The sequence below is a fragment of the Numenius arquata genome, chromosome 8 (assembly GCF_964106895.1).
Source record: "Numenius arquata chromosome 8, bNumArq3.hap1.1, whole genome shotgun sequence".
Classification (NCBI taxonomy): Eukaryota; Metazoa; Chordata; class Aves; order Charadriiformes; family Scolopacidae; genus Numenius; species Numenius arquata.
Window position 1 is genome coordinate 10,443,970 of NC_133583.1, and position 26,456 is coordinate 10,470,425.

At 50.2% G+C, this 26,456-nt stretch overlaps 3 protein-coding genes across 6 annotated transcripts in view; 2 read left to right on the plus strand and 1 right to left on the minus strand.

The window, feature by feature from the left end:
* ARIH2 (ariadne RBR E3 ubiquitin protein ligase 2) overlaps window positions 1-5,352 on the plus strand; it is a 32,891-nt gene extending 27,539 nt beyond the window's left edge. For 2 of the 4 annotated variants that reach the window (XM_074152472.1, XM_074152474.1), the window contains 5 exons: window positions 737-888; window positions 1,960-2,103; window positions 2,455-2,523; window positions 3,460-3,543; window positions 4,008-5,352. In XM_074152472.1, coding sequence (XP_074008573.1) covers window positions 737-888; window positions 1,960-2,103; window positions 2,455-2,523; window positions 3,460-3,543; window positions 4,008-4,079 — 521 coding nt within the window. In that variant the 3' untranslated portion in view covers window positions 4,080-5,352. Of the gene's footprint in view, window positions 1-412; window positions 425-656; window positions 889-1,959; window positions 2,121-2,454; window positions 2,524-3,459; window positions 3,548-4,007 lie in introns of those variants that run through there. The other 2 variants (XM_074152473.1, XM_074152475.1) reach the window with 2 other exon arrangements.
* A 2,584-nt stretch (window positions 5,353-7,936) lies between these two features.
* Window positions 7,937-26,418, plus strand: P4HTM (prolyl 4-hydroxylase, transmembrane). Its single transcript, XM_074152342.1, has 9 exons — window positions 7,937-8,197; window positions 8,274-8,355; window positions 17,690-17,880; window positions 18,914-19,010; window positions 21,088-21,250; window positions 22,908-23,093; window positions 23,518-23,608; window positions 24,160-24,283; window positions 26,077-26,418. The coding sequence occupies exons 1-9, from the start codon at window positions 7,937-7,939 to the stop codon at window positions 26,283-26,285; spliced, it is 1,404 nt and encodes a 467-aa protein (XP_074008443.1). The 3' UTR covers window positions 26,286-26,418.
* LOC141467769 (secreted frizzled-related protein 2-like) lies at window positions 12,065-15,527 on the minus strand. Its single transcript, XM_074152445.1, has 4 exons — window positions 15,202-15,527; window positions 14,278-14,450; window positions 13,272-13,361; window positions 12,065-12,399 (listed from the first exon to the last, which is right to left on the minus strand). Exons 1-4 carry the CDS (start codon window positions 15,525-15,527, stop codon window positions 12,065-12,067), a joined length of 924 nt encoding a protein of 307 aa, XP_074008546.1.
* Window positions 26,419-26,456: the final 38 nt, after the last annotated feature.

Here is a 26,456-nt window from a genome sequence, read left to right on the forward strand (position 1 = left end):
GCTACCATGGTGACTAGCACTCAAGAAGGCTGGTGAACTCTGGAAATATAAATTTCAGTCTCTTATTACTATGCGCAGAAGTGATTCCTATTGTAGCAACTTAATCTCCATCTTTTTTCCTTCCCAGCAGAACACTCACAGCCTCGCTCTGAAATCAGGAAACCGTCACATGGGTTTTGCTATTGCTCTCTTTCCTCTGCTTTATTCCCAATTCAGTGGCTCCTAACTTGAAGTGTCATAAAGCACTGATACCTGAGGTGGCCTGGGTGGTTCTCCTCTGAAGAGAACTGAGGCCAGACTTTCTTTTGCGTGAATTAGTTCACTTTTGGATTTGCCTGTTCATACTTCATTCAGCTAGAGGTCCACATGGGGCAGTGTGCCAGTGATGGGGAGGATGCCACTCACAAATAAGATTTCAGCCTGCGTCTTCTTTAATCTAGAGCAGCAGCCTGTGCAGAGCACATACACAGTTCTGCCCCTTGCTCTTGGTGTACAGGATGCAGCACTTCAGGATTTACTTTCCACAGTTGCACGGGAGGCTGTATAATTAAAACCTTCAAGACAGGCTGGTATTTTTGGCTCACTATTGTGTTCCGTTATGCAAGATGATACAAAATATATGTGTTTCTTGGCTTAGCAGAAGTATCTGAAAGCAGATGGGCTGTGTCTCCTGAAGCTTTTCTTTCTTGGAAGTTTTTTCTGTGCATCACAGTCGGTTTTTCGCTGTTTTCTGCAGATTTCTGCTGGATGTGTCTGGGAGACTGGAAGACTCACGGCAGCGAGTACTACGAATGCAGTCGGTACAAAGAGAATCCTGATATTGTAAACCAGAGTCAGCAAGCACAGGCCAGGGAGGCCCTTAAGAAGTACTTGTTCTATTTTGAGAGGGTAGGAGACATCTCCTTGGCCAGAGCTGCTGTAGCCTTTTAATGCTCCCTGCCTGGTGCAAAGGTCATTGCCAGCAAACTCCGTGCAAGAAACTACCCAAAGAGAATCTGTGCAGAATTTTCAGGCCTTGTTGTTTTTTACTCCAAATCCTGCCTTGAGAGTCCCATCCAAACCAGTAACGTCCTACCCAAAGCAAATCGTGCTCGATCCTGTATTTCCTTGTGCTAGAGAAAATCAGTGTTACTTGTGTGCCACTGTACTGTTTTCCTGTCGGCTGAGTGCTGCTGCACTACATAGATATTGCTCCAATCATTTCCTCCCAGGATTGGGGAACTTCAGTTCCTTGCAGTATATCTTTATAGAGACAAAGAGTAAATAAATTCTGCCATGTTCAGTATTCCATTGACTGCGCTAAATTTTTCCTAAATTTTCATGTAATCACATTTTTAAAAGTTGCAGTCAGAGCAACTCTGTCCACACAGCAGGCTCAATGCACCTGGCCATACAGTGCAATCCTAGACCAGTATCTCTAGAAGAGAACATGGTAGAGGTTCAATGCTGCTGCATTTCACTTGTTTCCCCATTAAAATGAGTTTATTCTTCACACCATGAGCCAATTCCTGTGGTAAAATAAATGTGTTCGTTCCTGGCTCTCCAGACCAAGAGGCTTTGGGAAATGGCCATGTTTACAATGTGCACATGGATTTTGGAGTTCACTGAGCCCATGTTAAATGTTAATGTAAACTCTTGACCTTTCTATAGAAATCCTTTAAGTAGGGGAATCACCGTTACTTTCCATCTTACTAGACACAAGGTCGTTGTGCAACCAGAGGGCAGTCCCGCTCTGAAGAGCTGGGTTTGCTCGTTGCTGCTCTCAGTCTGTTGTATTCGGCCTCCGCCACTTGCTACTGGAGGTGCTGCCTTGCTGTTCTTTCCCACAGCATGTCTTGCCTTGATGGACTCCTGCCCCACTTCAATTTCTGCTTGCTAGAGCTTGTGCTTTTACAGCAGCAATATTCTGGTCTCATGCTGTTTTTTCTTTCCCCGTTTCCCCACCCCGACCCTTTGCAGTGGGAGAATCACAATAAAAGCTTGCAGCTGGAGGCACAAACATACCAACGAATCCAGGAGAAAATCCAAGAAAGAGTTATGAACAATTTGGGAACGTGGATAGACTGGCAATACCTACAAAATGCTGCAAAACTACTCGCAAAGGTGAGTAGTTGTGGCTTGTTTGGCACAGAGAAGAGAACACACACCAGAATACTAAATTCACAACACCAAGCGAGGAAGGGAATTTTGGGGTTGCGAGTATGTGGGACAGCACCTCTGGTCTAGGACATGAACTAGGCAAAAAATCATCTGGAAGCGACCTCTGTTAAGTTATGCTTTAACTGCACAAGTTCTTCCAAGGAAGGTGTAGGAAATTCCACCATGAAGTGTCCTGTTCTTCTTGTCAGAAGGTAGCTTTTTAGCCTGAGGTGCTCACACAAATGTGACTGTGCTGACTTCCAAGTCTGAGACTCTTGTCCTTCTTTTCTCTCTCTTCCTCCCGCTCCCCGACAGTGTCGTTACACCCTGCAGTACACATATCCATATGCCTACTACATGGAGTCTGGTCCCAGAAAGAAGCTGGTAAGATATTTTTGCTCTTTTTTTTGGCTGATAGCCTTTTGGGGTGTAGCTGGCAGCATGCTGGGCTGAATTGCAGAGCTTGGCAGTGTCTTGAATATTAGTCCTGAGTTAGAGGTAAGGACAGGACAAATAATAGGTAGTTTTACACCTTTCCTCTTCACTTCAAGTTGACCAGTAGCTCAGTCCTCTGATACGTTACATTATTTTCCCAGGGCAGCACTTCACATTCACTAACAAGCAATTTATCCAGAATGTTTTGATGCTGGAAGTGTGCATTTGTTCCTTGGTAAGACTTATCACAGTGCTGTGGGCCATATTTCATGTGAAGAGCTGCTGCAGGATAGCTTTTCCAGCCCTGAATCAGGGTGTAGCTTTGCTTTTTATTCCTGCTGTAAGTTCCTTGCTGGCTTGGAGCATCCCATGGGCTGGACGTGTCCAGAGATAGCCCTGGATTCACTGAAGAGGTTGTTTCTTTGACTCAGTTGTCCAGTAAAACCTGTTGTCCGGTGTCTCCCTATAGCATCGTATGTGTTCTCTGAGGCTGTGGACAGATGTTCTTTTCTGGGTCCCACTGTGCCAGTGGAACAAGTTACTGCTCCCAGCAGTGGTTAACAGTCCCTCTGCTCTGCCTGCAGAGCTGCTCACGAGAGCATTTCCTGACCCATTCATGGCAAAATGAGCTGAGTTAAGAGGTGTCACTTGCAGTGTTTTTAGGCTGACTGGGTTAATTTTGAGCGATGCAGGTTGGGGAGTGCTTAATGCAAGAAACTCCTGGAAGGGATGATGCTATGTAGCTGAGGGAGGAGGCACAAAGCTGCTCTGCCAGCACAGCTGTCAGCAGAATATGTTTGTCTGCTCCTCAAGTGTAGTGCGTTTGTTTGAAACTACTCCACTAAACTAGTTTCTTGTTGCTGTCTATAATTTTACTCTTTGCAGTTTGAGTACCAGCAGGCCCAGCTGGAAGCTGAAATTGAAAATCTCTCGTGGAAGGTGGAACGAGCAGACAGCTATGACAGAGGGGTGAGTGTTCTGCTTGCTTGAGCCTGCTGGCCAGATTGTTGGGCTTAACACTTCTGCAGGAGCTCTAAGGCAGTGAGTGAGGGTGCTGAAAAGCTAGATCCAGAATCGCCCCTTTAGCCAGTGGATGTTGAAGTGGAGTGTTCGCTGCCTTATGGGAGGGGAGGAAGGGCTGCAGTGAGTCCTGCAAACTGAAACGGGACCAACAAAGCTCTGGAGGAAAACGCCTGTAGCCCTCTGGTGAAGAGCAGATTCCTTAAGTGTGTAGCTTTTTAGACGGAGCAGGAGCCAGGTAACTGCAGAGGGAGCCCACGTCAAAAGGAAAAGGATCTGTGATCTTGTGATCCAGAGCGTGTGTGAAGTGTGAAGGTTGGTGCTTCTCAGACTGGAGCTGAGTCTCTCCATAAAGAAAATGAGCTCTTCTCTGGGGAGTTCATGCTGACAGATTCTACCTTCTATTTTACCAGGACTTAGAGAATCAGATGCACATAGCAGAGCAGAGAAGGAGGACCCTGCTGAAAGACTTCCACGACACATAAGACAGGAGGAAGTGATGAAGTGCAGGGGTGAGAGCAGCGAGTGAAGTGACGGCAGCTTCACCGGGATAAGCAGGCACTGCCTCTGGGAGAACACGGCCAAGGACAAAGCCACCCCTCCCCTTGCAAGTCAGACACATGCAAACACCACATCTTAGTCCAGTTTGTTCTCTTATCTTTCTGTTTCTGTTTCTGCCAGGCTAGAGGCCAGAGTTCAGATTGGCATATTTCCTGGGACATTTCCCTCCTGCCCTGGATGGTTTCAGAAGGGGAGGGAGTTTTTCTCTGAATGGCTGTTAATAGTATTAGATCATTACAATTTATGTAATTTTCAACGGTTGTACAATTATACAGACAAACCTTAGAATAACACACAACCCTTTTTAAAAATAAATTGGCAGTGGAGTGTTTTTCCTTAATCTGCTTGTAAATTTAATGGGCTTTTCCCCCTCTCCCTCTCCCTTCCTCTGACCCAAAAATCCTCCTAGGCACTGAAGGAGGTTACAAAATATCTCAGATTTCCCGATGCTCTTTTAACCAGGGCGCTGTAGCATTGGCGTTGCAGGAGGAGAGTGGCTGGTGTTAAGAGCGGCTGCTGCTGTGTCTGACCCGACAGTACCAGCAGTGGCCGTGCGTTAGGATGATTACATGTGACATCTCTTTTCTTGTAAATCAGCTGTGCAAAATCCTGCCACATAAACAACAGCAAACAGAGGAATTGCAGGGGAGAGACCAAGTTAATACTGGGGGATACGCCTTGAGTCAGGTCAGATTCTGCGTTTGATGAATTTTAGGTCTTCCATGTAGATTTTTGCTTTACTTGTTTTTGTGGGGAGGGTGTTGTATTGCCAAAGTGAGTGATGAGGGAATAGTAGCATACAGTTGTTAATCAAGGCTTGGGGCTTTTGCAGAGTGAAACAATCCATGTTCTAACAGTGCCATGCAGCCTGGTAAAGATTATTTGTGCCTGCTGGACAACATGGCTGAGAAAATCTGATCGTATTCGTCAAGGTGAGACTGAACACCGCTACATTATGAGGAGGCAAGATTATGTACAACACACTCCCTGGTACACGTCGGCAACGTGGACAGGCACTTGAATACAGGTGCACTGCTTGTGCAGGGCCTGCACCAAGCCAGGCAGAAAATTAACTAGCAAAATTAATTTATTTGTATATTAGTATTGATACTGGTGGGGACTTACCAGAAAATTGATTGTTAGGAGCATGTGGAGCTTTTTTATTAACATTCTTTTTTCTAATGTAAAATATACACTAAAATAAAAATATGAAAACCTAGTTCATCTTAGTAGGGGTTAACATGAAAAAGGTTATTTAAAGGCTGATGCTTGCCCTGTTTGCTACAGGGAGCAGGCCACATGTTGAGGTTTCACGGGCATGTATGTCACCTGCACCAGGAACACGCTGTTTGCAGCCAGTAAGGTGGAGCTGGAGCCTCTGATTTGAGGAAATCTTCACCTCTGCGGGGAACTCGTGGGATTCTCTTCCATGCTGTATGTGGAAGTGTTGCCTTTGATGCATCCCTGTGTACTCTATTGCTCTATATAATGTCACTTGACAAAGATGATACTGGAGGGGTGGGGGGGGAAAGTGCTACATTTCTGCATGTCAGAATAAGCTAACTCTGCTGTTGGAGCCTTTTTCATGTACCTGAGATGTGTGAGCCAAGTATTTACAGCACGTGTAATTGGGCAGATGGATTTTAACAAGAGAAGTGAATGAGTTTAAAAGAGGAGTAGCTGTCACAGGAGCTGATCCCGTGGCCGTGCTTGGAAATTTTCAAACTGAGAGGCCTTTTCCTCCCTCCCTCCCTTCCCTGGTGTGGGATGTATCCTCAGGGAATGGGGGAACATACCTGCAAGAGGCTGCTGATGCAGAGTGGGGGCTACAACAGGATGAGGGTCAAGCAGGGTTGCAGGGAGGTGGCTGGAGCCAGGGAGCATGGGACAGGGGCAGGGAGGGAGTCCCTGGTTTCTGGGAGCGGTGGCTCCTTGTGTCCCTGCTCTGTCCTCTTCTGGCTCCCCTCTAGGCTGGAGCCAACAGGGGTGGATACGTCCTTGCTCCAGCTGTTGTCTCCAGAGTTCCTTCCCTCCTCTGCTCCAGCAGCAGCCTCTTTGTGCCCTCCTCGTGGTATATTCTAGAGGTTGGTCTCTTCCCTCTTCTCCCCTCCCCAAATGACTGTCAAAGTCTGGGCACGCTGGGCCCAGGGGAAGGGGTAGCACAGGGGGAGGCTCGCTGGGACCCAGCAGTGCACAGTGCATAGAGCCAGTTTCTTTAAAAACGTAATGTGCAAAGTACTAATTAGGATAAAAGCTGGTGTTCTTGCTGTCTAAACGTAACTAGTGTGACACCTAATCTCTTTGCAGAACGGGTATGTGGAGTTTCCTAGTCCCGTTCACTTCTGTCACATCACTGTCCAGCTTCGAGCTAGATGAGAATGGGGTTTTGTCTCCCTGTCCTTCCCCACCTCCGTCCGTCCCTCCCTCCCTCCCGTGCCCCCACAACATGCTTTGCTACGAATCCCCGTCTGTAGGCGAGCCAGACCCTACAGCCGTGGCCAAACATACCGAGGGGACACCGAGCTGCGTGGCTGAGGAACAGCGATACGTATTGCGCAGTGCACCCCCTAATTCCCTCACGTTTTCTGAAACCAGAGCTTTGGCAGCAGCTCCATTTATTTTAAAAGAAAACAAACCACCCTTTCTGCCGATGGTGAAAGTCCTGGTTTGCATGCAGAGATCCTGATTCTGTACCCTCCGGGGAAACAGCAGGACTTGACTGACCTGCTTGTGCAGCCCAGGCGGGTGACATCGTTGGTGTCCTACAGAAAGTCATCGGTGTCCTACAGAAAGTCGTAGGCTCCAAGAGGAAACCTGCGGAGCACAAGGACCGTTGGCTCTTTGTGCAAAGTGACCGATGCTGCTTGAGGGGCAGGTGACGGGGAGGAAACGGGAGCTCCCAACACCAAAAAAACAAGGCCAGTTTTTTCCTCTCTAATAGGTGGGTGGCCCAGATCGAACCATCAAGGTTACACGAACGTAGGTGAATAGAAGATGGCTCAGGAGCCGTTAATGCTGAGGTACAGGATTCCCTTTGGTGCGTTACCCCTACGGATGTGGAATGTTTGCTTTTTTTTATTCCTTTTTCCACTGGTTTTCCAGCTCCTGCACCCACCTGACACCTCTCCATCCTTGCATAAGGATAACTCTTTTGATTTCAGCTTCGCTTGTGTTAGTGCGTTGGCTGCTTCATCTCTAACGGTCCTCAGGCTTCCCCAAAAATATTCTAACAAAAAATAATTAATTTTTTTTTTTTTTTTCTACTGACATCCTAAACTGCATGACTGCCGCTCCGCGCCCCGGCCAAGGCTCTGGGGACAGGGGTGGCAGGAGGTTTCTGTACTATAGTCTTGCGCTCTAAATTTTAGACTTTTTAAGCGGGTGGAGTAAAAAAAAAAAAATTAAAAAAAAAAGTAAAAAAAAAAAATAGAACTTTATTTTTAAAATGAAGCGCTTGTTCTGGGAATTCCCTTTCCTCACCCTTCGCAGGCACCGCACAGGGACGGGGATGGCGGGAAACCCGCCCTGGAGAGGGTTTGCCAGAGGTGTGCCCTTGGTTTATTTGAAATAAATTGTGAATTTCTAACTTTTGAGGTGTCACGGCTTTTTTTGCGGGGGGGGCGGGGCCAGAGCGGGGCGGGGCCAGCGCGCAACGGGGGGGCGGAGTCAGGGAACTGACTCCGCCCCCCCGTTGCGCGCTGGCCCCGCCCCGCGGCGCGGTGACGCATCACGCCGTGCGGTTGCCGTGGTGACGGGCGAGGCCTGGCGGGCCGGGGTCGCCATGGCGTCGGCGGCGGAGCGGGCGGAGGGTCCCCCGCTGCCCGGCCCGCCGGGGGGCCGCCCGCGTCCCGTCTGTTCGCGGCCCTACTTCCTCGTCCTCATGGTCTTCGCCCACCTCTACGTCCTCAACGTGCTGGGGCTGCTGCTTTTCGTCCACCTCAGCGCCGGTGAGGCCGGCGGGCCGCCCGCCGCTCCCCCTCCACCCCTGCCGCCGCCGCCGCCTTCCCCCGCCCGCGCCCTCCCGCGCCTGGAGGGCATCAAGGCAAGGCCGCGCCGGGGATGCGTAGGGTCGGGGGGTCCGGGGCCGCGCCACCGCTGAACCGCTGCTCTCCCCGCAGGTGGGTCACACGCAGCGGGTGGAGCTGGTGCCCGGCAGGGCCCACGCCGTGCGCACCCTCAGCCTCAAGCCGCTCCTCTTCGGTGAGTATCGGCACCGCCGACCTCCCGGGACCGGGCCACGGGCCCTGGGCACGCTCGGTGCCTCCCCCGCGGTTGGGCCGTCAGCCGGTGGCCGGGGATGTGGGAGCCGTGCCCGTGGGTGCCGGCGGCCAGGGCCGGGAGGTTTTCGCCGCCCGCGCTGCCCCGACGGCGGGAGGGCACCGTCTGACAGCGGCCGGGGCGGGTGGGGGTGTCTGTCTCACACCCGCCGCTCTCTTAACACCCATTTGGGGGAAAATGACTTCTCCCGTGTTGGCGTCTTCTCCCTGTGCCGCTTTTCCCCGGGGCTGCCTTAAAAAGAGCGTGACTTTGTTTAAGGTATTTTGATACAGTATCCACAGAGGTTACTTGTTCTGGGTGGCCTGTTTAGAAGAATTTGGAAGACTAACCTCTCCAGGTTTTTCAGATTCTTTTTTAAAAAATACTGTGATTAGACAGCAGATCACCGACGAGGACTTCAAAGAAGCTGCTCAATATTAGGAAGGGGCAAGAGATGCCCAAATTTTTGGTAATAAATGATGATAAAACAATTTAGTGTTGGTGCTTCAGTGCTGAAGAAATGAATAACAGAATTGGTAGACTTCATGTCTTCCACCATTTTGCATCCTGTTCTAGATTTATCTTTATTTCTGGCTGCTCTGCTACACAACATCTGTCTTTCAGATATTTCGAATGTTTCTTTACCTTTCTGTGATTTTTGCTGTGACTGGTAAAGTCTCATTAATTGAACTCTGTGTTCTGGAAGTCCACTGAGAATATACAAATTAATTTTTTGGGACAGAAGGTTACAAAATTCCTACTACTGCAAAGTCGGAGAAAACCTGTTGTCTCTCAAAAGAGCATTGAGAGCCTTCATTAGATGCTTTCTCAATAATACAAGAGGTTTTTTTCTGATTCCAAGTAGATTATACATACTGAAAGTCTGCCCATAAATCACATAGGTTTCTTATTAAACTCCTTTAGTGCAAAAAGTATCTGGAAGAAATATACAAAGGTTTCCTGTCATTTCTACGTATGTGGTACTCCTGGTTTGCAAATTTCAAAGCAGATTTCTGTCTGACCTTCAGTAAAGAGACAGACCAACCTGGAACTGATATGCCACAGTATTGACAAAGCTGACATCATTACCAGAACCATGGTCTGGGGTAATTGCTCTGCTTTTCATTCAGGAAAACTCATCTTTCCACCTTCTCTGTCCTGCTGGTACTGCTTAAGTAAAAGGCCTGCAAGGAAGGTGGTGAAGTTGAGAAAAGGCAGGTTGGTCCCGACAGCACTAATCCCACAACTTTTAGTTTATCACTCCGGCACCTCCGTGGTTTCTGAGGGAAGCTTTGCTCCCTGAGGATGTTATCACGGACAGCGACAGACATTCATCATTTGAGATGCCACTCAAGTCTCTTCTCCTTTGTCCTCTGATAGGGAGTCCCTTATTTAGAAACTGCAAGTCGCAAGATGGCTCTTATCTCCCGGATGAACCTGCCAGGAGCCAGCTCTGACTTTAAAAGACTTCCAGAGACTCCTCTATCTATGCAAACAATACCAATCTAAACTGTTTTTTTTTTAAAAAAACTAATTTATTGCATCTCTGTCGCTTAAATTAGTGGAAGAGTGTATTTAACTTGGTTGTGTTAGAAACCCAGAAGTTGCTAGCAAAGAAGGACTCTTGAATTTCTGGGGATTTTACCGCACACAAAGTGTTGCGGCATGCAAGAGCCAATTTAAGGAAATAAGTGGTTGGTCTCTGATCTTTGCTTTCAGGAGAGCAGGCTGTAGTGGGACCGCAGCAGCAGACAGCTTGTTAATGATTTAATGTAGGCTCTGTGCTTTGGAGCATGGCACTGGGCACCATAGGGGAACTTGCGGTTTATTTTTTAAATGTGGGTAAGTCATCTACATTGGACCCAAGCGTATTTCATGGAGCTCTGAAAAAGTCCCTGCCCTATTTTTTTTCCCCTCTGGCTACGAAACGTCATTTCTAAAGCTTGTAAGTCAGACCATCTGTGCACTTTTTAGTTAGGAAACACTAGTAATCAAATAATTCTGTTAATGGAAAACAAATATCAGACAAAGCCTTTTCAACCTTCAGAGCTTTTATGTGTTCTGTTGTATTTTCCAAGCGCAGTCTGTTCAGAAGATACTGCTATTGCAGGGACCACCTGGCAGTGGATTTTGTGGATTGGGCAGCAGTTTGCAAGACAAGGTAGCAGGGAGGAATAAAAATAGGAAATCTCGCTGTGTTTTTCTTCTGAGCCTCAGGGAGTAGAAGTAATCACTGCACAAATGTCAGGGCACAGCTGAATTTCAGTGTGAGTGTCTGGGTGCTTGTCTCAGCCCACGCTAAACCTGAAGAGGAGGTCTCATCGTGGGTTGTTGGTGTGCTTTACGAGCACAGGGAGGCAATGTGTCTCCATCAAACCCGATGGCTTTCTCCACAACCAAGACTGCAGGCGTCATGAACAAGGCTGAGCCTGTTTCTCCCAAAAGCTGTTTTTGCCCTTACTTGAATCCCAAATTGAAGCCACCGTAGAAGATTTTTCCACAGACAGTGCTTTGTTAGGTAGTAAAGATCTGACTTCTTTTCTCGTATGGGGATTTGCTGGCTTCTGCTCTGTGGTCTGGAGGGTAGAGCTATAGCTGTGTTTACCCCAGCAGAAATTACGGTCCCTACTTCGTTGGGTGAGAGAGTGAGCTGCAGAGACTGAGTTTTGCCACCTTTTCTCTCTTCCCTGCGTGCAGAGGGAAGGTCAGGCAGATGCGTAACATTTCTTACCCCCCATATCAGAACCGCAGGTACCTCCTGCTGTGCTGTGGTCGGGGCTCACCTCTGAGTCCCAAGCAAAGCTGCTGCTGCACGCCAAAGCGGAGGTTTAACCGGCTGGTGTCCCACTCCTGCTCTGCTCTTTCTCAAGGTTCTTGTGTTATCTTCGGTAGTTCCCCAGTTACCAGAATCTTCTGATCCAAACTGAATTTCTGATGTTAAAAAATGGTTTTCCCTGTTATGCTGAAACCCTCAGCTATCTTTGTGCCTTTCCTGCTTGGAATGGCTGTTTCGTTTAACCTGTGCAGGTGGTCATCAATTCTTAGCACAGAAAGCTGAAGGGACAGCCTGAGTGACCGCTCAAGAGCAGTTTAACATTCATTTTTTAAGGGATCGGGCATTGCCTGGGTGTGTTCCTGTCCCCCTTAATTTGCCTCAGACTGTTCAAAAGTAAAGTATTTGCTCCATTACATAAAAAAGCATGTTGGCAATCAGGGAGACTTTCATGTAATCTTTCTGGACAGAAAGCAAGCAGGCAGTTGAGCAGCGTCAGTGTCTCAGGGACAAATAATGAAGCTGAAAGGGCTATCAGCTTTAATGATGAGAGCTAAAAGGGGCTGTTATGACAGGTCTCTTCCAGCTTGTGCTCACCTGCAGAGTTCAGTTCAGTTTTGTTGTGACGTTGGATCTGACACAAAGCCGTCCATTGCAAGTCCTGGATCTGCAGAGCCTTGCAAGAGGAATGTGTTAAATCTGCATCCTTAAGCTCTGTCTCGGTAAAACAGGGGTGTGTAATGAGGCCCTATCTGTGGACTATGACTGCTTTGAATCACCTAAAAATATTGACTGTACATGTCCAAAACACCAACTGCCAGGGAAAGTTTTCTAGCCATAGGGAAGGGAGCAGTTTCTTATTGTTGGAATTGAGATTTTTCAGACCTTCCGGCCAGCCGGTTCAGGGCAGCGATGATGTTTCCATCTCCGCACTGCCTGGTGCAGGTTCCTGTTCTTCTTCTGCCAGGCGTAGGCCTTGTTCACCACCACTTTGTCACTCTGAACTTCACCGCTTACAACAAAGACCCCTGAGTGAGTGCCTCTCATGATGTTGTGGACACACGTAGCATCTATGTCCAGCCACTGCTGGAGCCTGGCAGGGATTTCAGTTCTGAGGAGAGGGCCGTGCTTCAGGACCTCCACCCTGGAGGGATCCAGGTCGAAGTCTGAGATGGTGGTGGTTGTGTTCTTCCTCAGGATTCGGATTTTCACTGCTGCAGGGGTTGGAAAAAGAGCTGTTAGTTCTGTTTACTTTCCATAGCTCTTACCTACTTTAAGACACAGCCAACACAAGGCTTTCTTTCTGTTTCTGTAATGTGGTGACACATCCATCCAAGCTCTTCTAATTGCAGTGGGTTTGTAGAAGTTCTCGTTTGAGGTTAGTTTTCAGTACTGAACACCATTATTCTCACTCCGCTTTTCTCAGGAGAGTGGTGAAGGTGTTTCAGCAATGCTGCATGGGCAGAAACCCTGCAGGAGGCAGGGGTGCAAGCAAGTGGATGCATCAAAGTCCTGGTCTCATGCAAATTACTTGACTTTTCTCTGAGTTGGGATTTCAGGAGGAGACATGACTGTCAGCAGCCCAGGGGTTTTAACTTTTTTTTTTTTTCATGAAGGTTGTGTGCCTGAATTCAGGACAGTATCTTGAAAACTTCCTGCCAGCTGATTGAGCAGAGCCAGTTCTGCCACCTGCTTGGGCCAGGGGAGGGAGGGAGCGTTACTAGAACAACGATCGTGAAGTTTGAGATAGCTAACATGGAGATTGCTAATGGGTTTTATGAGCATTGATAGAAATGTTGGTCTCTGAAGGAAAACCAGAGTAGCGCTTGTATTCAGCAGCCACAGACCAAAAGCAAATCAGAGCCCACAGAAATAAATCAGGTCTTCATCTTTGGTGCTGCCTGGAGCTGGGCCCTCCTGCTACATAACAGGTAAGTTGGGACCTGAACATCTCCATGATCTGCTTGTAAAAGCTGCAGTTCCTCCAAGTCAGTCTGTTATGGCAAAGCTCTTTTCTCTCCATGCCACTGCTTGGCTCCTGGAGGGAACAGCTGCAACTGAGAGGAGGAGGAGGGGGATTACTCACCAAAATCGTTGGCACAGAGGTTTTCCAGGATCTCCCTGGCAGTGCTGGCCTCCTCAAGCTCGCAATCCTTGCAGCTGGCTCGGGGCACTGCTGCAACAGAAATTTGGTTATAACACCCTTGTCAAGCTTCACTGGAAAAGGCATAATGCAATTTTGAGATCTGCGAGTGGTGACTTGCTGTTTCCGAGTGGTGCTTCCTCCCGAGCTACCCGGTCCCTGGAGAGACAGCTTAGGCTGCCACAGTGGGAAATGTCAAATTCTCCCTTCTGTGGCTGGGGCAGACGCTGCTTGTCGTGCTTCGTTTAGGCTCGTGTGTGTTGCTGTATGTTAAAGCAGCAGTGAAAATGCTTAATGAAGATCTCCTCTTTGGATGAAACAGCAAGGCCATTGGTATGGCCTCCATCCAGTGATGCTGAAATGTTCTCTCCTTAACTGCTCTCAAATCTCCCCCAGTGTTCATCAGTATTTGGGTGTTTAATTTAGTCTCTTAGTCTTAAAGATTTTTTTTCTTGTGTAACTCATGTCTGCAAAAGGCTCATGCCCCTTTGTGGTGTTTCCTAATGTTTAAAGAGAAGGCTTGCAAAACATTTCTTTTTGCATGTTTTTAAACCTTGGACAGAGCTGAAAGATGAGCGCTGCAGCTCCTTAGCTCTGCTGGAAGCACATCTCATCGCCTGGAGCCTGCTCACCACGAGCTCTCATGCTGTGCCTGAGCATTAGGCTTTTACAGCGATTCCTCTCCCCTGCCCCAAACCCTGCCTGCCCTGATGGCACCCGGGGAACTAATGAATACAGTAGAGAGGGGAACAAGCTGCAGTCAATGTTACGCTAATTTTCTAGACGTTGTAGAGTTCCCAGAGAGAACAAAATCAAGATTTCTAAATCATTTTTCTAAAATATAGCTTAAAACCAGAAGCACTAGGAATACAAAGAAGAAATAGACCTTTTGAGCTTTCGGTGTTACTTATGGGAAAACATGAGTAAAAAAAAACAACAAAACCCTTACTTCTCCTGCTTGAGGAATTTTCATCCGTGGAGACTGCTGCGATGCACAGTTCATGATCCTCAGGAAACTTGTTGCAGTTGAGGATTTCGGGCCAGGGGTAGCCGTAACAAGCCATGACGGGAGCGCAGCTTCTCTTGACGGCTTCGCAGAGGCTGCGGCAGGGGTAGATGAGCCTGGGGAGGAGATGGGGGTTGCAGCACCTCGCAGCAGGTGGAGGGTCCAGCCCTGGCACCGTTCTGCTGCACAGGGCTGTGTTGCACACTGTAGTGCTAGCAGGGCTATTTTGGGGGCTTTGAAGTCTTTTGAACATTCATGCCGGAGAAGCAAACAGCGACTCTCTGAGGATGGGAGGGATGAGACCGTTCGATACAGGGTGCTGCCAGAAGCCCTTCCTCTTCCCAGGGATCTTCTCTAGTTGTACAATGTCTGCTTACCTTTACAGGTGCCTAATTTAATACCTGATTTCCTAGCAGCTCTGCCCTTTGACAGCTGCACCTCAAAACTGGGGATTTCTCACTGATGTTGGCACTGTCAGGCTGAGGAAGCCCTTGCGTAGTCAGGGCAGGAGCCAGGAAGGGGGGGCTGCAGGGGAGGCAGGAGGTGAAACCAGTGGGTGCCAGCAGCTACTGTGGTGTGCGAGGGGGGTGGCTAGGGGAGATGGCAGCAGCACCTGGAGTGGGAGAGCAGGAAAATCCAGAGAAGGGAACATAATGTTTCTGCTCCTGCAAGACGAAATGCTCATGTTTCACTTTCAGAGGGAAGGTCCCTGCTGAGTGATCCAATTGCCCCTTGCCGAGAGGGGCAGCACGGCTTTTTAGGGACTGTGGTGAGATTTCACACATTCTTCTCTCAGGAGGCAAATGCAGTTGTGCTGTTGGAGAGTGTTACTTGCTACAGCTGAAATAATTTGTAAAAACATCTTACCTGTCCAAGCAGATTGGTGCAAAGAGGGAGCAGAGGAAAATCCTAGCATCTGGGTGGCATTCCCTGGCCAGCAAGGGCAGCCAGCTGGAAGACTGCTGGATCACTTCTGGCATGGTCTCGTGCTCCAGCAGGTTGGGAATCCTCATCTCAGAGTAGCCGATGTCGTAGCACAAGGCCATGCGGTGTGGAATGGGCATGCAGCTGGAGGATCTCCTCAGGTAGCTTGCCCAGGCTCCTGGAGAGCCCCAGAGCAGCAGGCGCGCCAGGAGACCCAGTAGCCATGGGCCACCCGACCTGGAGGGTTGCCTGCGGTGGGCTGTGACCATGCTTGGAGCGAGCTGGGAGCAGGCGAATGGGCAGCGCACCCCGGACTGAGCTGCTCCCGACTGTGGGACGCCTTTTATAGCCTAAGAGCCACCTCTCTGTCAATCCATCCTCATTAAGTGCAGCCCTTTCAGAGCCCTCATGGGGAAGACAATGCTTCAATTTTCATTTGCCAGCGGCCCCGATTGTTTGGATTTTAGCAGGGGTTTGGCTTAGATCAGCAGGTGTGGAAATGAGGGCAGTTGGGGAGGGATGAATGACTTGGCCCATGTGTCTTGGGGCTCTTTCAGCCGAGATTGAATCTCTGTTTGACACCAGTGCTTCAACCCATCCCCTTTCTCTTGCTCCAGGATTAGTCATTATTTCATAAACCCCAATGTTTTCCTCTCTTTTGTTTTTTGTAAAAGCAATCAAGTGTTGCTCAAAGTCAATTAGGAGGCATTTGTTTAGCTGGATCTATTGTTGAGCGGGCAGAGAGATAGGATGGTCTCACAGCCAGAAGTTAACCGTTTCGGAGAGCTGAGGGTAGAGAGGAACTAATTTGCAGCTGTGGAGCCAGGTTGTTTGTGGATGGGATTGGCGGCGCTTAGCTGGAAACCCTCTCACCTTGCAACCTGCGTGACAGCGTGCTTTCCGGTTAACAGAGTTTTTACTTCATTACGAAATCCTGTTACTACTGCTGAAGAGCAGGATTGTCCTTCCTCCAGCACGTAATTAAGATTCCAGAAGCCATCGTTATTGTAGCCCAGTTTGGGGAACTGGAAATAGCGGGGGCATTGCTTGCCAGTGCACATGGTCCACTCAGACCTGGTGCCATGCCATGAGGTTCAAACTGGCCAGCGGAAGCTCCGGCTTTGCAGCATCCTCTGGCACAAGGACCCTGCGCTGCCTGTGGCGGAAATTGTTTCCTCGGAGGGTGTTACAGATACAGCTGGTTGCATTGTGTGTCTGCGGCTTCCCAGGAACATCTCATTTTCTCCAGAGCTAGTTCTGGTCTGTGCTTAGCAAGAAGCCAACTGCTCATTGACAGTTTGAGCTGATAGGGTTGATTTAAGGTCATGGAAGTAATTAACTTCCCCCCCCCCCCCCGCTTTGAGGATTGCTGCTATAGTAGAGATGCAATGTGTCCTTGGCACATACCTGCAGGAGCTCTAGGGGGCTGTGATTTGGAGAGCAGGACCTTTGGCCTAAGAGCACTTAAACCTGTCCCACTTTGGTGGTTTTTCTTTCCCTTTACAAAAGCCTCAGCAGCTGGTGACAAGATCCCTGTAGCAGTGACAGGCATCAGCCAGAAGGATCTTCTCAACCTGCTGGGCCATGGTGTAACTGTGCTGTGGAACAGGACCTCACCAGCGCTTTGCAAGTGTGTGTCCAGTGCACCAAGCAGGTGGAAATCTCTTAGCCTCATAGTCATCACTGGATTTCTCTGCATTTAAATTTGCTTGGGATCCTGATGTTGCCTGGTTGCTGCTGGTGTTCTGCTGCAAAGGGAAGTTGGTGATACTGGTATGCAACCTAGGTATGGAGTGTGGCATCCTCCACGTGCAGTGTCTTCCCCTTTAACATTGCATTTGAAGACCATTTTTAGTGGGGAATAAAGGAAATGAGTGGGAATAAGCTTGGAAGTCGTCTCCTTGCTGTTTGAGTTTCGTAGCAGAGCACTGTGCCAGGTTTCCCTGAAAGTTGTTTGGTTTTGTGCAAAGTGCTGTCCTCTCCACATGAGAGCCGGGAAGGCTGAAACCCTGGCCATCACCACTGCCCACTGTAAAGGTTTCGGCCTCCCTTCCTGTAGAGTAGCAGTTCCCAGACTCTGATCCACATGTCACCTTTGAAGTGATAATATCTGGTGATATGCACGTGTTTGTTCACTCCTTTGTCCATTGTGGTATCTGCCACAGAGTTTAAGGGCTTGACCCCTGGATCCAAACATTTAGGAACTGCTGCTGTAAAAATACCCGCTTCCAGCAGCTCAGGTGTGTGGTGTATGCTCTTTGAGAGCTCTTCTTTTAGAAGGGTAAATGTGTTTGAATGTCCCAAACTTAGGCAGAGTCTTAATTTCCTCCCCACCTCTTTTTTTTTTTTAATTCCGAGTGGGCTGCCATCGGTATGGGGTCCCACTGTAACAGTTCCTCAGTCTCTGTTGCTGCTCACACTTTTGCTGCAGAAATTCCCAACTTCCTGACAGAGGAAGAGTGCAAGCTCATCGTCCATCTGGCACAGCTGAAGGGGCTGCAGAAGAGCCAGATCCTACCAACGGATGACTATGAGGAAGCCATGGAAATGATAGAAATCAGCCAGATGGACATTTTCAATCTGCTAGACCACAATCAGGATGGGCAGCTGCAGCTCAAAGAGGTAGAGTGCGGGACAGACTGGGAGAGGTTTGCTGGGGGATTCTCTGGCAGTTCCCCTCCTCAGACAATCTCCCGATTACTCATGTGCTTGGGTAGGGCCAGACTCCAGTATATACCAATCAGTATTTGCTTAATTTTATGTCTCAAGACTTATGCTGACCTTCAGCATGGAAGTTTCTGGGGAAATGTACAGCAATTGCTATGCTATTGGGAGGCAGGAATGGTCCTTGGCAGGAGATGTGTGTTTTGAATATGCTGGGTGAAATGTTCTTTGTGCTGTGGGTTTCCTCTTGCTGGGCATCCTGGGGAAGTGTGTTTGTAGCGTGGGCGCTGCTTGGTGCAGCCTGTGGAGACGACCACACTCAACTGGCCAGACATCAGCAAAGCCACCCCTATTAATGACCCTGGAGGGGATAATGAGCACTTTGTCCACAGCTCTTCAGCACCCTCGCCCTGTATGGCAGGGTGCATAAGGCAAGCGCTGGCAGTTCAAGGATGTCCCTTCCCAGGGTCCCATTTCAGGTGGGGCTGGGGGTGTGTAGTGTCCCATGGTCAGCAAGCGTTGTGGAGTATGGAGAACTGTGCCAGGGACAACCCACAGCAAGGATCCTTTCTCTGGAGGTCAGAGCCTGCTGAGAGCTCTCCAGGATGTGCCTTCTCTCTGTCCACATAGAAAGGAAGCATTTTGTTCCAAATCTTTATCTTGGACAAGTAAAAGCATTCACTTTTATCATCACTAGCTTTACTTTCCCTTCAGGAGAAAGAGCTGTGCCCCCTCTGCCTCAGGACTGGTTAACCGAGTCCCAGCAGTCTTTTGCCATGACCTAAACTGGAAATAACAGCGTGCATCAGCCACACGCTGTGTGTGGCTGCCAGATGATTCCCACTCCAATCTTCTTTCTGCAGAGACATGCTGACGCCTGGCTGGCTGATGCTCTGCAGAGGAGAGCCCGCCAGGCCTCAAGCAGGGAATCTGCAGGGTTTCCTTAGTATGAGAAACCACTGCCCAGTGTTGATCCGTTTCTGAATTTCAGGTGTTGACCCACACCCGGCTTGGGAATGGCAGGTGGATGACCCCCGAAAACATCCGGGAGATGTACACTGCAGTTAAGGCCGATCCTGATGGGAATGGTAAGAGCAGCTCCGTGGGAATCCCTTCACCCTCAGCACAGTGGACTACTTGCCCAGCCATATGGGGCAGAGCAAGAGCCGGGTCCCGGGCCAGGCCTGTTTCTCTGGCTGTGTTCTTCAAAGGAAAATAATGCTGCTTTAGAGACCTTCACAGAAAAGTACAATGAGGGTAAACCTCTCATCACAGCACTCCTGCCCCTTCATCACCAGTCTAGCAGCAGACTAGTTCCACCGCCTGGGCTCAGATCTTGCAGAAGCAGCACCAGAATGCGACTCTGCGTTCCCTCTCCTTTGACAGACCTGCCTTAGTTTGTGCCCCCATTTAACAGGACTTTCAGGGTGCATTTCTGCTCCCGTGGTCTGAGAGACGGCTCTGGCTCTGACTGTGTAGCTCTTGTTACCTGGGCTGCAGGTTTTAAGGTGCACCCCCTCGTTTTCAAGGAGACTTCTGCAGCACTGGCAGGGGAGGGAGGAATAAGCGGAGGTGAGGGTGGTCTTGTTGGTCAGCCTTTATTGCTGACCCCCCTCTCTGCTGCTACAAACTCCCTGTGTTCCATGAGGCCACTTCTGCCCTTCCTGCCCCTGGTCTCCCAAGGGCTCCTGCTGGTCTGGACATGCACTCTAACCTCTGCTGCTCTAATTAGAGTGCCCTCAATTAAGCAACTTTCCATTTCCTAATCAAATTAAGTGAACGCACAGGCTCTGCATGCTCTTCCAGTGACCTGGCGTTGAGAGCTGCCCAGGAGGAGCTGGTTTGGAGTTGAAGCAGTATCCTTGTGAATGCCTAAATATCCGGAGGGCACCTCGTGCCCTGCTCCTCCGGGCTGGTGGCGTTCTTGGCAGGGGTAGGAGCGTATGACCGAGTCCTCAGTGGCTTTTCCACTGTTCTGGACATTAACAAATGAAAGGTCCTGTTAAAGTGCTCTTGGCAGGACCTTGCTTCCAGAGAGCCGCTTCCCCTCGTTGTTAGATTGGTACGTGACACCAAGAGACCAGGTCGCAACCTGGATGTGGCACTGCGTCATCAAAGACCACGTGGAGTAAGGGGAAATGGGGACAGGGAGACACTAGAAGTAATAATGGTCTGGATAATTTGGTCATGACCACTGGCACCTGAGGAACTGTCCCAGGCTGACCCTGGTGGCTGGCCTTTCCTCCTGCTGGAGGGTGCAGTGTGCCCGGGGAGCAGAGCTGGCACCACCACAGCACTGGGTTCGCTGCCTGAGTGAGCTCCACTCACAGCCCACAGTGGCTGCTGGCTGCTGGGCAGCACACTGCAGTCCTCTGCACGCTCTGGCCCTGGGAACCTGATCCTCGGTCCAGGCCTGCCTTCTTCTCCAGAAGGGTGAAACAGCAAATGTGAGGATTTTTCTGAAGCCAACAAAGGCAAAAGTCCATCTCTTGGAGTCCAGTTGAGTGCAAACAAGAAATACCGGTTTTAGTAGAAACCATTGTTACCTATCACTTTTCTGTTATTTCTACTTACGCAAGATCATATTCTGTTGTATTTCTCGATCATGTTTTACAATTGCACAAATGCAGAAGAATGTACCGCTTGTTTTGGGTTTGGCTTTTTTAACTTACCATGCAAGGTCTTGTAGAAAACAGGGTCTAAGGTCTCCCACTGAGCTCCTAAACATGTCTATTTAAATATCTAAGTAACAAGCCCCAAGGCATCAGGTGGCACAAACTTTTTAGCTGTGGCACTGCATATGTTAGAACTGTAGTGGCTACTTCTCCCTTTTGATGGATTGATCTGTGTGTTTAGAAGCTTTTCAAAGTTCAAGATGGTATTTTGTCTGTCCCAGTTCTGACCTTGCGCAGCAGCTAACCGTTCACTTTTGCAGGTTTCGGTCTGCTAAACTACTACTCTGCTAAAGGTGAGAGCGTTGCTGGGGCCTGTAGTCCTGCGCGTGTGGGGGGGCAGCCTGTGGTGGGTACAGTGGTGGGCCCTGAATGGGATTTGGTTGAGGAAGGCAGTTTCTGCAGTGCCCTCAGCTGGTGGTTTCTCCGAGTACAGGACGCCAAGAACTATTACCTGCACCAGCGTCAGCCGGCTTTTCTTCTCTTCCCGTAGGTGTGCTGAGTTTGGAGGAATTCAAACAACTGAATATCCGTGATTTCCACAAGTACATGGGAAGCCAGAAAGTGAAGATGAGTGACTTGGTGCGCAACAGCCAGCACACCTGGCTCTACCAGGGCGAGGGGGCACACCAGGTGATGAGAGCCATACGGCAAAGGTACGGGCCAGGCAGCCGGGCAGTTGGGTTTGTGTAGGCACGAGGACCACCTGTGCTGGGAGAGGCAGTGGCAGACGTGCTGATATTCACACTTCCTAATTGTGTGAAAGTCTTTGGAGTATAAAGAGCAATGAACACAGCCATGGAATGGGGAGAGGAGGTTTTCATTAGAACAAGAATTTGTATTGTCCCATGGAAAAGGAAAAAGAAAAATCAAACCTTTCAGCATCTCCATTCACTTTTGGGAACAGCCCTATAAAACCAAGAAGACTTGGCATTATATGAAATAATTCATTCTAATTAGTAAATGAGCTTACTGGGAGAAACTGCCCGTTTCCAATGCTGTCTGGGTGCCAGTAGTTACTGTCATTTGTTTTAGTTACTCATGCATTTCACTGAAATCTGTCTTAGCTGTTCAGAGCTGACTTTTTAACAAGCACGACTTCATCTCAAGTAAGCCGAGTTAGTTTAATGCTCTGAGCCCATGTATCGCAGGGCAGCTCGCGGCAGATGGGAGAACCTCTTACCTTTCCCTTTATCTCAGATTTGGTACTTGGAAGCGTGGAAACCCAGCACGTAGGCCAAATCATTTAGCTGTGGTGAGTTTCAGATAATTGGCTGGAGATTTTCTTGTTCTTGTGGTGCTGGTCCTTGCCCAGGACATGGGTGGGTAAAATCTATCCCCAGGCTTGAAAATGGCTGTTGGCCACTCCTTCAGTGCATTCCAGTGGGAGAATGGGGTCACATATTGCCTTGATTAGAGCAGACTGTGGCTGCCACCTTCTCTGTGCCAGCTAGCCAGCACACACAGGCATCAGCGTACTGCTTTCACACTCTTCAGTTGGCCTCTGTTACGAGGACATGAAGACGTAACACTGAAGGAGGCTGTTAACAATCCTCCCTGGGACCATGTGGTGCCTGGGGGGGGCTTTGCTGTCCTGTCTGGGGGCCGTGTTCCCCTCATGTGAAGCCTCACGTGAACCTCACGTGTTCCCTCAGGTGAAGCCTGCCCGGAGGGCTTCACCGGTCCACATTCTCAGAGCTCTGAGTGTTCTTTGGCAGGTCTCGAGAGGTACCTGCTTGCCTTGGGGATGATCTCAGATGTAGCAGCGGAAAAATCCCAGAGCAGGAGGGCTCCGGTCTCCTTGATCACTTCCTGTGCCCCTCTGCCCTGGGGGGAGGCTGCTGAAAAGGCAACAGGGAAAGGTGAGTTAGGTGACAAGAATATTCCTAGAGCTAGTCTCTCGTTCACTCTCAGCAGGGGTCCTGTGCTTTCCTAACTGTCCCCGAGCTCTGTAGATGGTGTGCAGGAGTCCAGAGAAGCAGTGAGATGGCATGTGAAGGCTCCAGGGACACACACAGAAGGGATCTTGCTGAGCAAGCAGTCTTCCTGAGCACAGTCCTGCTGGAGATGCAGACTTCGGTTTTGTTTCTTTTCTTTGTTAACCTTGACAAGGACTTTCTGAGCTGATGCTGATGGTCCAACAGATCTTTAAGAACCTAGTTATCTCTTGATATGCTTGCTGCAGCCCACGCGTCTCTCCGGTCTGTTGGGGAAGGGGGTTGTCTTTCTCTGGATTTAGTTGGTGCTTGGGAGTGGTGGCTGACCGGGGTGTTGGTGCTTTCCCCTCACCTGCTCTGCTCTCTTCTTCCCCAGGGTAATGCGCCTGACTCGCTTGCCCCCTGAGATCGTGGAGCACAGCGAGCCCCTCCAGGTTGTGCGATACGACCAGGGAGGGCACTACCATGCCCACATGGACAGTGGCCCCGTCTTCCCCGAGACTGCCTGCAGCCACACCAAGCTGGTCGCCAATGAAAGCGCTCCCTTTGAGACCTCCTGCCGGTAAGGCCTGCCTTGGCACAACCTCCTGGAACACGCTAGAGAAGAGATGTGGAGAGATGTTTCACTTCACCTCGCATGGGGCTCAATGCTGAGGTTGTGGGCTCGCAAACCAGCGCTGGAGACTGCTGGCATGAAGGGGTTTGAAGGGGGAGATGGGTGAATCCTGTGGGTCCATGCAAGAATGGCAGAGTGGTTCTGCAGAGCTGCTGGACCACCCCCACCAGAGGCTAGAAACACACCCTCAACGGCTACGGGAGGGGATTTTCTTTGTTGTTCTGGTCTTGTGGAGAAAAGCTGATGATGTAAGTCACGTATCTTGTGATGTCTTGGAGGAACCGCTGTATGTATGGTGGAGGGCATGGACAGCCCCTGTGTGTCCCCTTCTGTTCCAGTTGTGTCCCCTGACAGCCACTCTGTCTTGCAGGTATGTGACAGTGCTGTTCTACCTGAACAATGTGACTGGAGGAGGTGAAACAGTCTTTCCTATAGCTGATAACAGAACGTATGAAGAGATGGTAAATGAATCTCGCCTATATGTTACCCTGGGCATTTTGAGTCCCTCTTTGAACGTGTTTATTTGCTGTGGCTGCAGAGGGGTTCTGGTGCGTGAGGTTGGTGGACATTAGTTTTCAGAGCTAGAACATGGGGAAGCTGTGTCCCTCTGAGGCCAAGGGAAGAGGCGCAGGGGTTTCACAGCTGCACCTCTTCCAGCTCGGAGGTGTGAGGAGTGGTCTGTTGGCCTTGCTGCCGTAACACAGGTCCTGCTCGCTTCTGTCTGGGCGGGTTTCCTCAGACTAAGTCTTGGCAGCAGGTATGTTGTGCTCCTGTCATGCAATGCGTTAAGGAATGGGTGGCTGCTCAGAACCAGGTCATGGACCTCCAGGGGGGCTGAAACTGGCTGCTCTGGGTGGGTTGTGAAAGGCCTGTCCTGCCCAGCGTCAGCCTTGAGCTGTCCCTGTGGGGCGTTCAGGCAAAGGGCAGGATGACGGCTGGCAGCAGAGGCGGCCCAGTGCGTGCGCTTTGTTCCAGCCCCATTTGCGACACCTTCTCTGTGGTTTCTTGCCAGTCTTTGATCCAGAATGACGTTGACCTGCGAGATACTCGGAAAAACTGCGACAAGGGCAATTTGCGGGTGAAACCTCAGCAAGGCACTGCTGTCTTCTGGTACAACTACCTGTCAGACGGAGAAGGTATGGTCCTGTTTCAAGGCTCGGCTCTTGGGAGGGGTAGGACTGCAGGAGGTGACAGCCGTTGTCTTCTTGCGGTGGCTGGGAGCTCAGAAGAGAGCTAAAGGGTGGTAGCTGCCTGCTAGTGGGAACTGTAGAGTCTACTTGTCGCCAGCTGGGTAGGAGCTTCCTGACTCTGAAAGGCCTTTGTTTACAGGCAGTAGGTCAGTGGCTCCTGATGCCTTTGGGGGACAGGAGCAGCTAGCAAACAAAGACCTTGGCTGCACTAGCCATCGCCAGCTGCCTCCCATCCCACTGTGCGAGCTGAAACTCCTGCTGGAACTTGGTCTGCCATTGAAAATGTTTCACTGATGTGGTGTTGCCCAAAGCAGTGGGGAGGGAAGGCAGACAAAGGCACGGCCATCGGCTTTGCAGCACAGGGAGGCATGGCCGGCCCCGCGCCAGGCTCTGCCGTGCTTGGGGCTGAATCCTGCTTTATGGCTGAGCCGCAGCATGATGATATGTGTCCTTGGGGCTGTTTTTCTCATGAAGCGCAGCGCGGTTTTCCCTGACAGCCAGACTGGGGGATTGACATGAATCTTCCAGGCTGCTGGTGAGTGTGACTCCAGAGTGTTTCGATGGCAGATTTTGAACAGTGGTAGGAGGAAGGACTATGGCATCCCAGCTCCCCTGGGAGCAGCCCATGTTTCCATCTCTAGAAAATCCACAGAGGGGATCAGAAGACCAGCATTTGGCCTGTTGGATGATAATATCAAGAGTATCACTCTCCTGTAAGAAGAACCCTGTTGTGTTTTTATGAGCAAATTGTTCCTAAATGGAAGGCGGCTGCCGATGCAAGTCTGCTACGGAAAAACTGTGGTACCTCTGTAAAGAGAGGGTCATTTGGAACAGCTGAAATGCAATCTCTAATATGGCTGTGAGCCTCTGACTTCCATGGGCCTTCTCGCAGCAGCATCCATCTTCTACACACCAGCCTCCTCTTTTGAGAATTGTAGAATGGTTTAGGTTGGAAGGGACCTTAAAGATCATCTAGTTCCAACCCCCCGGCCAGTGGCAGAGACACCTCCCGCTAGACCTGATTGCTCAAAGCCCCATCCAGCCTGGTCTTGAACACCTCCAGGGATGGGGCATCTACAGATGCTCTGGACAACCTGTTCCAGTGTCTCACCCTCACAGTGAAGAATTTCTTTCTGATATTTAATCTAAATCTACCCTCTTCCAGTTTGAAGCCATTACCCCTTGTCCTATCACTACGTGTCCTTGTAAAAAGTCCCTCTCCAGCTTTCTTGTAGGACCCCTTTAAGTACTGGAAGGCTGCTATAAGGTCTCCCTGGAGCCTTCTCTTTTCCAGGCTGAACAACCCCAACTCTCTCAGCCTGTCTTCATATAAGAGGTGCCCCAGCCCTCTCGTCATCTCTGTGGCCTCCTCTGGACCCTCTCCAGAGAAAGAGGAGCACCAGAGAAGGAGCTGAGAAAAACAGCAGCTATGATGCAGAATGTGAGAGCCCCTTCCACTGAGTGGAGACGTGAAAGCAACAAGCGTTTTGCAGTTGGGAACCCTGCCCTGGCAGGTGTCCTCGGGGACACCTCCTTGTAGGTGCTAGGGTGGGGTAGCACCAAGATGGAGGGGTGCCAGGAGCAGCCAACTCCTGTAAGATGTAAAAATCCAAGCAGGCGCTGGGGGCGGGAGAGCTGGTGCCTCCCCTTGCTACCCCGGCTGTGCCGCGGCACTCCTCGCCGACTGCTAAAAGAGCTTTTATATCTTTTTTTTTTTTTTTTTTTTTTTGGCTCGTCAGGCTGGGTGGGGGAGCTGGACGACTTCGCCCTGCACGGGGGCTGCCTGGTCACCCGGGGCACCAAGTGGATCGCCAACAACTGGATCAACGTGGACCCCAACCGCCACCGGCAGCTGCGGTTCCAGCAGGAGATGGAGCGCTACGCGGGGGCCGGGCCGGGCGAGTGGACAGTGGATAAAGCCTACAGCGGGGTGCACCTGGAGCTGTAGGGGACGGGGACCGGGGGGGGGGGGTGACATGGGGAGGCGGCGGGCCCGGCCGCGCGCACGTGGCCTTTTCCCGCGCTGGGCGGAGGGGAGGGCGGGGCCGCGTTGCGCGCCAATAAAGGGTGGAGCGAGAGGGGCGGTGCCTCCGCGTGCTCTCGGAGGAGGAGGGGTGGG